Genomic DNA, 17,011 nt, shown 5'->3' with positions numbered 1-17,011 from the left:
TATGTTACCGGATTCTTCGGGCTCTGGGTACACCTGAAAGATGGTGTATGTTACTGGACCCATGATCTACCTCAGAGAGGGTAGGTGGTACAAGCTTCGTGGACATTCTTGTTTTCGTGAGAGCTAGGCGTCTCACCAGGTCCCCAGTCCACGAAGTTAGGGGACCAGGACTACCAGTATGTCCTAGGTGGTAGATCCAAGTCTTCTGCAGAAGTACAGGGTGCATCATAATTCTTGTTCTAGCCACTGGGGAGTTCTCTCTCGGTCATTGACCGTCCCCTTTGGATATCCGTACGGCTAGTCATATGGGTTATTAAACAATAGACGCCCGTATGGTCTCGATCCGCTACGAGGTCTATGCCTGTGCGTACCCACAGCGTAAGAGTAAGATAAACATTAAATAATTTAAGTTAAATGAAATACTCATTCTTGAAGAATCGGGAATTGTCGTTATGACTTTTGCAAAACTTGTAGAATCTACAGCTTATGCTAATGTGAATAAATGTAACTTTAGTTCAGTTATCTGTTGTACTGTATCAACGATTAGAAAGCATAATCAATTTCTTAGAATGATATAAATTTCCATGCTGGTTATATCTATAGTTGTTGCACATATTTGTACACATGACACTGAGCACCACATATAAATATAATGCTTCTTACGCAGACAGGGGAGTCTGACCCTTCTGCTTTAAATGTTTTTCAGGTAGTAATTAAATCGGAGCATCGTTGGCGTCGCGTATGGAAGTAGTCAAGAAATCTCAGTTTTTCAGTGTTTACTGTTCGAACTCTGATTAGTAGATTGACATTTCTGTTATGGGATGTAATTAATGACATTAATGTTTCAATTAATGAATGGTATGTTTAGTACTTCTTTGTTTTACCCTGTAATGCACCCGACTTGTGTTTTCGCACTTCCGCTATTTCAAAAAAAAAATTACTCTAAAATTTTTACTATAAAAAGTCGGGGTGTTACAGTTTTGGTATCAGAGCAGGACTGAATAATCTGAGATCTTGGCTCTTCCAGCGACCGCGATGACTCTGTAAGTATGTAGAAAAGTTGTTTTTGTAATATAGAAATAAAAACATATGAGTGTGTATGATTAATTCACAAAATCATAGCTCAGGTTGTAATGAATTTTATTTGCTCGAATAGATGGCGTGGGCAAATCGTTGCAACGATATTATGGAAACACTACATAATCTGGCCGAAGTAGTAGGCCAGCAAGCTACGACAATGCAACAGATGGGCGACAATCTACACCATGTGGCCCATGAGAGGAGTGCAAACGGTGGGACTATGTCCTACAAGAAATTCATGGACATGGATCCCCCTGCTTTCTCCGGAAAGACGGATCCAAAAGCTGCTGAGAGTTGGATTCGGGAGATTGAACGTATCTTCCGTGTACTGGAGGTGCCCAAGGAGCGTCCGATGGACTTTGGGACTTATCGTCTCAAGGATCATGCTGAAAAGTGGTGGGAAACCACCAGAGCAATCAAGTTCCAAGACGGCCCAGTATCCTGGACTGAATTTGTAGAAGTCTTCAATGCCACCTATTTTCCCAAGCACGAGAGGGCAAAGAAGATGCAGGAGTTCTTGGACCTGCAACAGTGTGAGATGTCCCTAGCAAACTACATCACTAAGTTCCACAGTTTGAAACGATATTGTCCGAACGTGTACACATCGGACGAGGATCGGGCAATGAAGTTTGCTCGAGGCTTGAAGATGGGCCTGAGAAACCGTCTATACACTCGAGGGCCCAAGAACCTAGAGGAGGCTATTCAGGTAAAAGATCATTTCTCTCCGTGTCATAAGTTACATAAAAGTTTATAAGGTACCGTTAACCATTAAATGGTAATGAATTGTTCCTGTCTGTCCTGGACACACAGGTGGCGACTCTCCTTGATGACGACTGGAAGGAGGGACAAAGGTCGCAGAAGAACAAAATCGGGGTTCAAAAGCCCGAATTCAAGAAGTTTGGTGGGAGGCGATTCCACCCTCAGAACAAGAAGCCACGACACGAGAATGACACCAAACCCAGGCCAGGACAGAATCAAAGGTGTCAGAAGTGCAATCGCTTTCACCCTGGACAACAATGCCCCCGGGAGACAGGAGGGTGTCTTTACTGTGGAAAAATGGGACACTATATCAAGGAGTGTCGGAAGAAGCAAGCCGATGATGCACGACGTGGTACTGGAGGACAACAACCTCAACAACACCGTGCACCACCACCACAGCCTCAGGCGGCTCCACAACGCGTAGCAGGACGCGTGTATGCCACCACAGCTGACCAACTGGAGACGGGGAACCTTGTGCAAAGTACCGTGCTTGTTTCGAGCCAAGCTGCCCTTGTCTTATTTGATTGTGGAGCTTCACATTCCTTTATATCTGTTAATTTTGCAAAATAACTTAGAAATCCCACAGAATCACTGAACCATGAATTAGTGGTATACAATCCCATAGGGCTCAATGAAATCTGTGTGAACTATATGCCAGAAGTAGAGATCATATTAGGGAATCACAACCTACCTGCTAATTTAGTATTACTCGATATGACCGAGTATGATGTCATATTAGGTATGGACTGGCTATTTGAACATTACGCCAGGATTCTCTGTAGAGAAGGAAAGGTTGTCCTGTCTCGACCTAACATGCCAGAGGTTGTATTTCGTCTAGCAAGACCAGGTATTCAAAAAAAGGTTGTTTCGACCTTCAAGGCCCAAAAGTATCTCCGTCGGGGAGATATGGCTTTTTTAGTCAGTATGATCGGAGGAGAAGGAAAGCTGACTCCGATTGAAGAGCTGGAAATCGTCCGCGATTTTGCTGATGTATTCCCAGAAGAACTTCCTGGACTTCCTCCTCAGCGGGAAGTCGGGTTTGGGATTGAACTGATGCCAGGTACAAAGCCAATATCAAGAGCACCTTATCGGATGGCACCGACAGAGTTGGAAGAACTGAAGAAGCAGTTGCAAGAACTGATGGAACGTGGTTTTGTACGACCAAGCACGTCTCCATGGGGAGCACCGGTCCTGTTCGTGAAAAAGAAGGACGGGTCTATGAGACTATGCATAGACTATAGAATGCTGAACCAAGCAACAGTGAAGAATAAATATCCTCTACCCCGTATTGAGGATTTATTTGATCAATTGAAAAGAGCAAAGGTCTTTTCTAAAATTGATTTGAGGTCAGGTTACCATCAGTTGAGAATAAAGGATGAAGATATCCCAAAATCAGCATTTCGAACCAGATATGGGCATTTTGAATTTGTGGTGATGCCATTTGGACTCACGAATGCCCCAGCGGCATTCATGGACCTGATGAATCGGGTATTCAGGCCATACTTAGACTCCTTCGTCATTATCTTCATTGATGACATACTGATATACTCAAAAAATGTGGAGGAACACAAAGAACATCTGAAGATCGTTTTAGAAACCCTCCGGACACACCAGTTATATGCCAAGTTCTCGAAATGCGAATTTTGGCTTGAAGAAGTCATGTTCCTTGGACATGTGATCTCGAAGGATGGAGTTTCAGTAGATCCTGCCAAAGTCGAAGCTGTGATGAATTGGTCACAACCAAAGAATGTCAGTGAAATTCGAAGCTTCCTAGGATTAGCCGTCTACTATAGGCGATTCATTCAAGACTTCTCTCGAATCGCTATGCCAATGACAAAGCTTTTACGAAAAGGGGTAAAGTTCGAATGGAATGAGAAGAGTGAAGAAAGTTTTCAAACCCTTAAAGTTAAGCTTACCACGGCTCCGGTGTTAGCCTTACCATCTGGAAGCGGAGGATTCGTGGTGTACACGGACGCTTCTGGTACTGGACCGGGGTGTGTACTGATGCAACACGGCAAGGTCATTGCCTATGCATCACGACAACTGAAGATTCATGAAAGGAATTACCCCACTCACGACCTGGAGTTGGCAGCCGTGGTCTTTGCTTTAAAGGTTTGGAGACATTATCTATATGGAGAGCAGTTCGAAGTCTTCACTGATCATAAAAGTTTGAAGTACCTATTTTCTCAGAAGGAACTTAACATGCGACAAAGAAGGTGGCTCGAGTTCATCAAGGACTATGAGTTTACAATCTCGTACCATCCCGAAAAGGCAAATGTTATTGAGGATGCCCTTAGTCGCAAGGCTGGGGGAAATCTATCTAGCCTGATAAGTCTTGGATGGAAGATGATTTCTGAGTTCACAGAATGGAGACCTTTCTCCGACGATCAAGGCATACTTAGGCTGTCTAGCCTGACGGTACAATCAGAACTGCAAGAGCGGATCAGGATTAAGCAAAAAGAAAATTCGCAGTACGGGAAGATGGAGGCGTTGGCATTGCAAGAAGACACTGCTTTCCAATGTAAAGAGGATGAAAGTATATGGTTTAAGGATCGATTATCGGTGCCGAGCGATCCAGAGACCAGAGAAGAGTTATTAGCAGAGGCACATAAGAGCAAGTATACCATTCACCCGGGCAGTACCAAGATGTTCAAAGATCTTCAATACAGGTACTGGTGGAATGGTATGAAGCGCGATGTTGCAAGATACGTCGCAAAGTGCTTGACATGTCAACAAATCAAAATCGAGCATCAAAGGCCAGGAGGAACGATGCAGCGGATGGAAATTCCTCAATGGAAATGGGAACATATCACGATGGATTTCGTGATGGGGTTACCACGAACCCGAAAGAACCATGACTCTATTTGGGTAGTGGTTGACCGACTTACTAAGTCAGCACACTTCCTACCGATGAGAAAGGGTCAGTCACTGGAGAGCCTGACTGATCTGTATATCCAGGAGATAGTGCGACTACATGGGGTGTCAGTCTCGATTATTTCTGATAGAGACCCTCGGTTTACCTCACGACTGTGGGGGCAGTTACAAAAGGCATTGGGGACTAAGTTGAAGTTCAGCACTGCCTTTCATCCACAAACCGACGGACAGTCAGAAAGGACCATACAGACACTGGAGGACATGCTTCGTGCCTGTATGTTGGATTGGAAAGGCGAATGGGACACTCACGTGGTACTAGCAGAATTCGCTTACAATAATAGCTACCATGCGAGTATTGGCATGGCGCCCTTCGAAGCACTGTATGGGCGGCCTTGTAGGTCACCGGTATATTGGGATGAAGTTGGCGAAAGAACAGTTGAGTCGCCAATGGTACTTCAACATTACACTGAACAAATACAAAAGATACGAGATCGACTTAGAGCAGCACAGAGTCGACAGAAAAGTTATGCGGATCAGAGACACAGAGAGCTTAGTTTCGAAGTGGGAGATGCAGTGTTTGTCAAGGTATCGCCGACCAAGAGCGTTTTCAGATTCGGAAAGAAGGGAAAGTTGAGTCCTAGATACGTCGGACCTTTTCCGATATTAGAGCGGATCGGTGAAACGGCTTATCGAGTTGAGCTACCATCTCAACTTGCCAAGATTCATAATGTATTTCACGTATCGATGTTGAGAAAATACATTCAAGATCCATCACACGTGATTCAGTTTGAGGACATCAGTGTGCAAGAAGATCTGACCGTAGAAGAGAGACCGATTGAAATCGTAGATCGTAGTGAGCGAGTGATATGAAACAAGATCATCCCACTAGTCAAAGTGAGATGGAGACATCATGGCTTAGAAGAATGCACGTGGGAACCAGAAGCAGCAATGAAGGACAAGTACCCTCAATTGTTTGATTGATATGTATTACAAATTTCGCGGACGAAATTTTCTTTTTAGAGGGGAAGGATGTAAAACCCGTGAAATTTACAAAATTCTAAATGAAAAAAAGGGAGCAGTTATGTGAAATAGTAAGACTTTAAGTTAGGCAATACAATTTTTATGACTTGTGGTTTCTAGAATGAAACCTGTAACAAACTCTTAAAGGTGGTTTTTGGATCCGAACTTTAGCGAGATCCGATGATCTGACCCGGTTCACGAGGCCAAGTGGAGAAATCCGATGTTTTTTAGATAATAGCGTAAGATCCAAAGCACATTTATGGTGAGAGAGTACAAGTTTAGAACCAACGGGTGAAAAATTCACTTGAAAATGAAAGAAATACATCAAGGAAAAACGTCCAAATATGACATAAAAGAATATTTCTTGCAAAAGTAAACACCAAGTGATGGTGTGGTGTAGTGGTAGGGCACATGGTTGTTTGGAGTCACATCTCAAATTCGAAACTCACGGTGCGTCCACATAGAAGTGAAAAACATTATTTTTTTTATGAAATCCGGAACAAAATTGAATGGGTTATATACAATTTAATTCACACCCTTTGTAATGAAAAACAACATAGCACAAGTGGTGGGGCTCATTACCCCTTAGGTTGGAGACCCCAATTCAAAACCCCCTGTGCATGGATTTTTCCTTTTTGCACAAGAAAAGTGATAATTTTTACTTTAGTGGAAAAAATAATAAATAAATAAAGAAGAGGGTAAAAACGTGGGATCTTAGCCAATCCTACTACTTAGGCTTCTTCATTCCACGTTTTCACATTTGTAGTGGAATCCCACCAATAAGGGAGAAGGGTACCACTAAAGCAACAAGTATAGGTGGTTGAGATAAATTTTCTAAAGAGAGGAAGGGGGCAATTTTGGAAATTCCAAGCACCCACTAAAAAGGTGGGCTGGAAGTTGAGTTTTTGAAAAACCTAAACTCCCCTAAGAAGGGGGGGGGGGGCGATTAAATGAGAAAGTTATGATGGGGAGCCATACGAGACTACCCATCTCTCTCTCTCTCTCTCTCTCTCTCTCTCTCTCTCTCTCTCTCTCTCTCTCTCTCTCTCTCTCTCTCTCAATATTTCTTATTCCTCCTTCTCTTCCATTGTGAGGGTCAACCTCCATTGCTGCTGGTAGTGTAAATCTCTATTGTTGTACGACTAGACTCCATTGGCATCGTAGTGGGCTCCAACGTGAAGAAGAAACCACCATCGTTGCCGGTCAAAGCTTCAAACGAGGTAAGGGGTGTTATGCTTATATGTTGTATTCCTTGTCGTGTGGTACGATTATGAGGCTGGTGTTCACCAAAACCCAGTATCAAACCATACCCACCGTGGTTAGTTATGAGTTCCCAACCCAGCGCGGTTGAACACAGGTGCTATATAACACATATAAAGTTATTCATAGACGTACATAGATATACCTATATAGGTATCTTTATATATGTATCTGGATAGTTATTAAATGCTCTCTCTTTTGGTTAATAAAGGTTGTATAATATTTATTATATTGGTTCTGTGATTAGTGCATTGTGTCTATTTTGTAAGGATATACAAAGATAAGTTCTCGATTTTCTCCGGTGTGAATGGTCATTGGTGAAGACTTGAGTTTCTTTATAAAACGTTAAATCTGTTATGAGAATGGTCATGAAAGACCTGAGTTTTCTTTACAAAATGTTAAATCTGTTATGTGAATGGTCATGCATGAAAGACCTGAGTTTTATGCACAAAACGTTAAATCTGTTATGTGAATACCTGAGTTTGTTTTTTTTTCACAAACATTAATGCTGTTATGTAAAGGGTCATGCGTGAAGACCTGAATTTGTTTTTTTACAAACATTAATGCTGTTATGTAATGGGTCATGCGTGAAGACCTGAATTTTTTTTTTCAAACTTAAAAACTGTTATGAAAAGGGTCATGCGTGAAGACCTGAGTTGTTTTAAAAAAAAAATGTTAAATCTGTTAGGTGGATGGTGGTTAGTTAAAATCTGGAAGAAAAAAAAAAAAACACGGTCAAAGTGTTGGCAACCAAACATTTTTTTTTTTATTAAGTCCATGAATAGGGATCTGCGTTTTATTTTTTTTACCATTATTTGAAAACTGGAAAAAAAATATATATGCGTGGTCTTTTCCTCATTGAATCAATATTATTTTTTTTGTTTATTGCATCTCAAGCATATTAGTTTATGACTGTATTCTTTGTTTACCCATGGTTAAAAAAAAAAAAAAATCTGTCATGCATGTATTATTATTCTGTATGTATTTTATAGGCCCCTAACAGAAATTTGCATAAAGTGCTTACATATTATAATATGAACAAGAGGAATGAGATTTTTACCTAGAAATCCTTTAGGATTACGTGGTTTTAATTTTTACAACAGTCATTAGTTGATAATCAGACTGTGTGCATTTCTTTTATGGAACGCATTTGCTCTCACGTATATACATATACATATATATATATATATATATATAAATAAAACACGTAGATTTGTGTTGTGACCATGTATGGCCCTGCTATACATTCACACACGAAGCTGAAGAGATGTGGTGAGTAGGCTGCAAATGGACCACACCTGTTGGGTGATCATATGACGTCGACACAGCGTGTTCGGCTGATCGAAACCGTGAATTATCACTTTGGTGATGCTGGCCTATCCAGCATATAGCTGGATCAACAACCCGTTAATGTTGCTTCCGGCTGAATGTCAGAGTTGTGTTTGGAACTCCATGTGAGTTTGCCAAAAACCACAGTACCCGTGCATGGGTTTGACAAAAGACGGCTTGACCTTGGTTTTTGTTTTAGGTTGCACCATTGTTGCGGACCACGATGACCTGGTGGTCGTTGTACTCACGGGATGTGGTTAGTCATTTTCGCAACCCAATCGACCCACTTTAACCAAGTGGAAGTGTGTACACCAGGTTTGGGCGACAGTTGTGGCGAGGGCCACAATGGCACCGATAAGTCAAAATGTAAAGCGCATAAGGAGGGACAACAATGCTTGCCACCGATATGTTGTTATTTTAGGGTACAAAAGAGTACACCATAAAATTAAATTGTTGAACGTGGGTTTTCGGGCCAAGCCGATCCCAAGGAAACTTCACTCATTGGTGGTGCATATGTCACCCAAATTATAAAATGCATACAATTGGTGTGAACCCCGTGGCGGGTTTGGGATTTTTGGAAAATTCATTGTGGTGCGATGACTCGCACAGGAGAAACAAACAAAAGAATGTAAAACATCAAATCACATGGTTTTGGGTATACCTGGCAGAAGGTATATGTTACCGGACCCCTCGTAGTGTGATAGCTCGCACTTGGTTATAAAGAAAAATGTAAAATGAAATATAAAACCTTTGAGACTCTGGGTATACCTGAAAGACGGTATATGTTACCGGATTCTTCGGGCTCTGGGTACACCTGAAAGATGGTGTATGTTACTGGACCTATGATCTACCTCGAAGATGGTAGGTGGTACAAGCTTCGTGGACATTCTTGTTTTCGTGAGAGCTAGGCGTCTCACCAGGTCCCCAGTCCACGAAGTTAGGGGACCAGGACTACTAGTATGTCCTAGGTGGTAGATCAAAGTCTTCTGCAGAAGTACAGGGTGCATCCTAATTCTTGTTCTAGCCACTGGGGAGTTCTGCCTCGGTCATTGACCGTCCCCTTTGGATATCCGTACGGCTAGTCATACGAGTTATTAAACAATAGGCGCCCGTATGGTCTCGGTCCGCTACGAGGTCTATGCCTGTGCGTACCCACAGGGTAAGAGTAAGATAAGCATTAAATAATTTAAGTTAAATGAAATACTCATTCTTGAAGAATCGGGAATTGTCGTTATGACTTTTGCAAAACTTGTAGAATCTACAACTTATGCTAATGTGAATAAATGTAACTTTAGTTCAGTTATCTGTTGCACTGTATCAACGATTAGAAAGCATAATCATTTTCTTAGAATGATATAAATTTCCATGCTGGTTATATCTATAGTTGTTGCACATATTTGTACACATGACACTGAGCACCACATATAAATATAATGCTTCTTACGCAGACAGGGGAGTCTGACTCTTCTGCTTTAAATGTTTTTCAGGTAGTAATTAAATCGGAGCATCGTTGGCGTCGCGTATGGAAGTAGTCAAGAAATCTCAGTTTTTCAGTGTTTACTGTTCGAACTCTGATTAGTAGATTTACATTTCTGTTATGGGATGTAATTAATGACATTAATGTTTCAATTAATGAATAGTATGTTTAGTACTTCTCTGTTTTACCCCGTAATGCACCCGACTTGTGTTTTCGCACTTCCGCTATTTCAAAAAAAAAAAAAATTACTCTAAAATTTTTACTATAAAAAGTCGGGGCGTTACACACCGAGTTAATTTCTACTCGAGGAGCATAGTTGTTAACAACTTATCCATCAGAGCTTTTATATCATCTCATCTTATCCCTTGACGGAACCAAGGAGACGAATGAGTGCATCAGGTTCTATTTAAATTGATGACTCATTCTACATGCTCTGGTTCGTTGAACCCATTCAAGCATCTTGCCTATGAAGGAGATTATCATTGTTTGTGTGATTACTACTTTTATATCATTGTGCAGTTTGCACGTTACGAGATTGCCACGAATCTCTCATCCAATTATCGTAGTATCAACATGCAATGCATGTCTAGTGATACTGCTTACGATAAAAGGGGTGCGGATTTTTCAGAAGAAACCCCTTACCTTAGCCATTTTCAATTTTTGCTTTTCAAAACCACGTATACTTGAATACCAAATTTTCACAAAAAAAATCTCTTTATCTTTAAAGCATTGATGCACATGTGCGAAATCCGTGTCTTTTAAGAAGGGCAACCATGATACAGGGCTAGGCAAAGTATGCAAACCATGTACCCTATGAATATGTATGTACAATACATATATCACATAATGCAGGTCTGTGCACATTAGAGAATGGCGGCAATGTATAAAGTATGACTCGATGTATGAAACCGCACATTAAGTGAAATCAATGCATAAGTAGTGCACGAAGTACGAAATCATGCCTCGGCTAAATAAATGCTTAAGCAGTGCTTATGGTACGAAACTGTACATCGGCTAAATAAATGCGTAAGTAATGCATGGTGTATGAAAGTGTACCTCAACCAAATTAAACACGTAAGCAGTAGCTTGTGCACGTAATAACGTGGCAATGAAGTAAATAACATAAAGCAAGGCTTGATGTGTGAAACCACAAATCGAGCTAAATAAATGTGTAAGTTGTAGCTTGTGCATGTAATAGCACGACGACAAAGTAAATAACATAATGCATTGCTCGATGTGTAAAACCATGCATCGAGCTAAATAAATGCATAAGCAGTAGCATGTGCACATGATAGCGCGGCGACAAAGTAAATGACATAAAAGAAAAAGACAAGGATCACAAAACTACGTCCTTGAGTAAAAAGCATGTGTATATATATATATATATATATATATATATATATATATATATATATATATATATATATATATATATATATATATATATATATATATTCACAAGTTTTAGAATTGTCCTTCTATTGTCCTTTATGCAACCTTCAACTACCTCGGAGATGGTCGGACTCACTGATGATTCTGAGCATAAGTTTTCAAAGGATCGTGCCTTGGTGCGTGTGCCACATCCATTGCACCGATAGGGTGCGCAAAAAGGTATTTGGTCATGCTGAAAAAAATTGATAGAATCTTTTTACATTATTGGACAAAGAAATGCTTGCGTCAGAGGAGTCAAACATGGACCTGGTTCAAGTCAACTGGGCTGAGCCGGGCTCATGCCGACAGTGAACTGAGCTGGGCTCAGTGCTAGCTGGGTCTAGCCCCGCTATGTTTGCCTAGCCGAAGGTGGAGAAGAGGAGGAGGCAGGGGGTGTCGCCCCTGCCTGCTAACAGCAAAGGTAAGGAGAGGCAGGGGCTTCGCCCCCTGCATGCTAACCAAAAAAAAGAGGCAGGGGCATCACCCTTGCCTGTTAATCGGGAAGGGGGGGTAGGGGCGTCACCCCTGCCCTCTAATAGAGGAGAGGAGGTAGGGAGGAGTTGCGCCCTCCTGAAAAGGAAAAGGAGAGAGAGTTGGAAAGGGCAGTGCCCCTCCACTGCCGTAATAAAAGGGGGCAGGTGGGCTCTACCCTCCTACGCTTGTCGACGGAGAGAAGGGCCGGCATCACTCAGAGAGAAGAGAGAGAGGGATGCAGGAGTACCGACGGCGTCCTGCTAGTGCCAATCAGAGAGGAGGGTGGGGGGAAACCGCCGTAAGTGGTTCTTTTTTTTTCTAAACACGGGTGTTACAGGATGCACCATACAACATAATTGGACCGCGACAACCCTTTCTGGACCGGGTGCAGCTTCAATGTGGCCAATTACTCAACATACATTGATTCAAGTTGGGAACGTAGTCACAAATATCTCAAACAATTTTTTTTAAAAAAAATTGAAATTTGATCTCAACATTTTAAAGTTTTAAATTTTAATGAAAAACGTTATGTTTTCAAAATATCACCTATTGTGAAGCTATCATGTTTTTAACTTATTCTTCGTATGAACACTTTATATATATATATATATATATATATATATAGTTATTGGTATTAAAAAATAAAATTTTCAAAATATCACCAGATTTTTCCGCACCGATATCTTCCCGAGATTTGCAACTATGGTTGGGAAACGATCCGCTTTGGTATATGAAATTTAAAAAAATATATTACAATTAACCCAACCTTTTTGGTCGTTGAGCCTATATAAAACAGCATGCGTAATGCTACCGAGACCATAGAAGTGGGAATTTGACTCGGTTTTCCTCTTTGCCCTGGTTTTGTTAATAAAAGACACTGTAAAATGGGCTTGGTGGGAAGTCTCCACCAATGTCCTCAGGAGTTAGGACTATGATGACGGGAACTTGATGTCCGATCCAATGGACTACAAGATAATTTCACTTCATTCCCAGATTTTTGTTGGCCATTCCTATACATTCTCTATCTCTCCTGTTGATGAATATAAAGGGTTGGATTCGGTTCCAGTTGGGATTACTAAATCTGATCTAAGCAGATATTGCCTAATCCCACTCGGAGTCTAAAGGGAAAACCCGAAACTTGTTCTGGATCCGACTAGCTAATCGGACATATCTTTGTATCTATTCGGCTTCAGACTATCCATCACCTCCGGATTCAGTTCTGATTTTGATCAGGAATCAGATGTAAAAAACGGTAGATTATTAATTGGATTTTGCATCATCTATATAATCTGTCTCAATGGATTCAGGTTTGGTGGGATATTTGACCCGAAATCACTCCGTTGACATCCTTACCCCCTATTTCTCCAAGTTCAAAAGCATAAAAATCAGGTGGGCCATGTCAAGCCTTAAAGTCCTACTAAGTAATCAAGCATTCAGTTGATTATGGAATTGAATGGTATGCAGGCAATGCGATTGTCGAGATCTGAAAACAATTGTGATTTACAACTCAAGAAAGAATAGAGCAACTTTGCTAACTCATTCAACGTCATCTTTATCCCAGTGAACGTCACTTAGCATGATGGGAACTTAGGTGTTGTTTGACAATTGGTACAACTTGTCCAAGACGAGTTGTCCTGGACAAAACAGTCAAACCCCGTTTGTCATGAAAAACAGGGATGCTAGTTAGGCAGAAGGGGACCCATCTTTTTTTGTTTTTCTTCTATTGCGATGCGCACGTGGTTTGGGATGCAATACTCCCCATGGACTGTTGCGTCCCACCAATCAAACGACGCCTTAGTAACTAGAAGACAGACTGAAAAAACAGCCATGCTCACTCATCCGTTTTTTTTTTTTTTTATGACGAGAAACCCTGGGCGATAACCGAATTACTTAATGGGCCTGACCTTCTGGGAGGTAAACACCGGGTGAGGTTAGTAGGTTAGTGGCACCCAAGCCCTTATGGAGCCCACCAGTTAAAGCCACCCTCACATCGGTGCGAGTCTAAACCGGGACAAGGTTGTCGGCACCTTCTCCCTAGGATTGCTGCCAGACTATGCTCACTCATCTTGATCACTATATCTTACTAATTAATTATTATTGCATTATTGACAGCAGTAAGAGATGTAGAGTGAAAGGAAATGATTTATTCCTCTTGATAATTTCATACAAAGTCAAAAATATGATTTAGAAGAGAAAGCATATTTATGCCAGACAAGCTGTAGTTAAAATTACCCAAGTCAGGCGTATTTGAGTCAGGCACAGGTCTTACCTGGATCCAACTCATTTCCTCCTTCCTCCCGCTGTAAAAAAGTTGGTTCAACTTCGATCCAGATCATGTCATTAGGTTATATTCAATCTTCTATGAGTCGGATCCATGCAGATCTTGTCATTATAAGGGACCGAAATCCGCATGATCTCGATTTCGCCACCTAAGAAGATCAGCTCCATAAATTTTATTTAAGTCAATGCATTAAACAAAGTTGTGGATGAGATCATTTTATATAAGATTACTTGGAGGTGATTACAGGAATTCAGCTTTTTGATCTTGGCATGTAAGAATTTTTAAACAGATTGAAGACTTTTTCTTCAAGCCAGAAATATGTGAAACAAAATGATGAGGGGTAGGCACTATGTATCTCCATGTTTGGTTGTAGGGACCTCAAAATCTTTTCCATGATTTTTCCCTGGGCCCATGTTGTCTCTTCACTCGTTTCAAGAGGCAAGAAGTAAGATCCTATTTGCTCACATTGAATTCTCTTTTTAGAAGCTATCTTGCTAATCTAGACTTGACAAGAATTAAGCAACGCTTATAATACATTTTTATCCACAACTGCTGATGTAGAGTTTTAAAGACTTTAGGAAATGCACAATGGGACCAATACACCATCATATACACGCGTTTTCATGCATACATATACACACACAGAGGCATGCTCGAACAGATAGAAACAGGGAGTCAGAGGCATAGTGACAAATATCGCGAGATTTATGAAAAATCTTGCGATAATATCGAGAGAAATTGCCTGAAAGTTTAAAACTGCAATTTCTTGCGAGATTTTCAACATATCATGAGATTTATGAAAAAACATAAATACTGTGATTTAAACGTGATATTTACGTTTTAAACGGCTATTTATTGTGAAAAAATCATGTATTTTTATTTTTAAATAAATTTTATTAATATTTTCTTATAAAAAATAATTTTTTTTTATTTTTTTATTGCCGAGATTTTTCCAAAAAAAATTCAAATTCTCGCGAGTTTTTGAAAAACTAGATTTTGCAACGTTTGTCACTATGGTCAGAGGATCAAAAGGCAGTTGGTCCAACATACGCTAGCCCAACACTGTAGCTTTAGTCAGCTAAATAAAGTCATTATCTCCTGTCTGTTTTATAATACATCTTTTATGCCCTGATGGGACTTGGTACCAAGGAATAAAAGCCCTTAACCAATACGATCCTGTCAAATAATTAAATCCTAATAAAATGTAAACCATTCAAAGCTGATCAAAGTCGGATATTCCAAAGTCTTTGTTCTAAATCATGGGTCATGTTTCTACCTTTCAACTTTCCTCACTTTCAAACACATTTCTCCATCATGCTTAGAGAAGTTCAATGCACTAGCTAGTCGAACATGACGGCTGGGAATATTATTGACTACGCCTTATAATAAATAAACAAAATGAATCAAGTTGGGTTGTTCATCTTAATTCTCAATTATATACATCAAAATCTGCAAAGCTGGATAAACAGAAACTAGTATGAATCAGACCCTCGACTTCCAGTTTGTGTAACAAACAAGATATAGAAGTGGAAATGGAAAAAGTACATGGAAATTTATCTCATAACTCTAACAGGTTCCATGCAGAACAAAAACCGCCAACATGGATGTTCTCTTCATCAAGAGAGATGGAAGACAAGCAAAGGAGGAAGGAATAATCAAAAAGCTCCTTCACCAGTGCACGAACTAAGCAGCTCTTCCAAGTAATCAACACCCAAGTCTTCCGACTCCACGACACTCTGAATCCTGACTCCAGGCCTCTTAAATACACTAGTACCCTGTTTTTTTGCACCCCTGTTTCTCTTCCTCATGGAATGCTTCTCCTTGAGTGCAATCAACGGCGAACACCCATCTTTGCCGTAAGCTGTGTTGCGGAGCGAGTCCCTGACATGTTCCACTGGGAAATTCAGTACAGCCATCGACCCCCGCATCGTAAAAGCTGCCTGATCGTAAGCGAGCGCGGCTGCTTCCGCACTATCAAACGTTCCCAGCCACACTCGGACTCCATTCCTTGTGGAGTCCCTTATCTCAGCGGCATACTTTCCCCACGGCCGTCTCCGAACTCCTCTGTAACACTTCTGCTTAGTGCTTTCTTCTCGTGGACTCGCACCACCGGCGTGGTTTTCCTGCTCTGCCTCCCTCTCCCTGAGCATCTGAGGACCCCTTGCTTTTCTAGTGGCTTCAATCAGCACATCCACCAACATCATCTCATCTGAATCATTCTCATTGAAGGGCAGCACTTCCTCTTTGGTTGCAAAGCCCTCCCAAGAGTAGTATGATTCAGTGGAACAACAAGAAAATTCCGATGAGGAGCTCTGGTTATTTTCCATGAAGAACATGTGTAGCTAGTCGTGTGGTAAATGTTGCACCATTAATTAAGACCGCCGATCTTGTGGCTTTATTGAGAAAGTGGGCTTAGCCTTAAATCCCAAATTGAGGATTGGGACTTTATGCTTCTTCATGTGAAAGGAAAGAAGTTAGATGAGGGTGGGCCCCACGCATTGAATGCGCAGTAAGAGTCGAAACTGGTCAAATGACGATGGCAGTTCCAGGTCATATGACTCTAGAAAGCATACGGTTGCATCCTGACGTCATTCAATAATCTTTTGCATCCTGACGGCATTCAATAATTTAGTTGGTTTAACACCTGGCGCATTCCTATTGGCAGAGGTTGTAGTCACCCATTTAAGCCTCTGCGACCAATGTAAAAGTAGGAGAAGAAAGTGCAATGTTAAGCTGTTTAAAATAGATATGACCAACAACACAATATCATCTGTTAAGTTTACGTTTCAGTGTTCAGACGAACAGTTCTTTACTTTCTATCCCCGTTTTCTTGGGACAAATAGTCCTGAACTGTATCAAGAACATGGACTATATTTATATCGTGTGGTTGCATATAATCTGGTTGGGATGCCAAAATTGAGACAAATAGTTCCCAGTACGTAGCTATTTGTCCACATATTCAAATTTCCCCCCTTAGGATACTATTTACACTTTCTAAATCACAGGAATGATCTTCAGTTTTTAAA

The 17,011-nt window shown here is 40.9% G+C and overlaps 1 protein-coding gene and 1 pseudogene across 1 annotated transcript; one reads left to right on the top strand and one right to left on the bottom strand.

Moving 5' to 3' along the window:
- Positions 1-1,156: 1,156 nt before the first annotated feature.
- Positions 1,157-2,409, top strand: LOC149813384 (uncharacterized). The gene is made up of 3 exons (XM_089991118.1): positions 1,157-1,451; positions 1,539-1,786; positions 1,891-2,409. Exons 1-3 carry the CDS (start codon positions 1,157-1,159, stop codon positions 2,407-2,409), a joined length of 1,062 nt encoding a protein of 353 aa, XP_089847244.1.
- A 12,975-nt stretch (positions 2,410-15,384) lies between these two features.
- Positions 15,385-16,374, bottom strand: LOC149813383 (ethylene-response factor C3 pseudogene; annotated as a pseudogene).
- Between the last annotated feature and the right edge of the window lie 637 nt (positions 16,375-17,011).

The sequence above is a fragment of the Nuphar pumila genome, chromosome 16 (genome assembly GCF_984573655.1).
Source record: "Nuphar pumila chromosome 16, dmNupPumi1.hap1.1, whole genome shotgun sequence".
Classification (NCBI taxonomy): domain Eukaryota; kingdom Viridiplantae; phylum Streptophyta; class Magnoliopsida; order Nymphaeales; family Nymphaeaceae; genus Nuphar; species Nuphar pumila.
This window is presented reverse-complemented; position numbering and strand designations above follow the sequence as displayed.

Bases quoted from the DNA above. Each gene is read 5' to 3' on its own strand.
- LOC149813384 (XM_089991118.1), top strand. From the start codon at position 1,157: ATGGCGTGGGCAAATCGTTGCAACGATATTATGGAAACACTACATAAT. The intron at 1,452-1,538 runs GTCTCAAGGATC...CTGAATTTGTAG, and splicing joins GATGGACTTTGGGACTTATC to AAGTCTTCAATGCCACCTAT. The intron at 1,787-1,890 runs GTAAAAGATCAT...CTGGACACACAG, and splicing joins ACCTAGAGGAGGCTATTCAG to GTGGCGACTCTCCTTGATGA.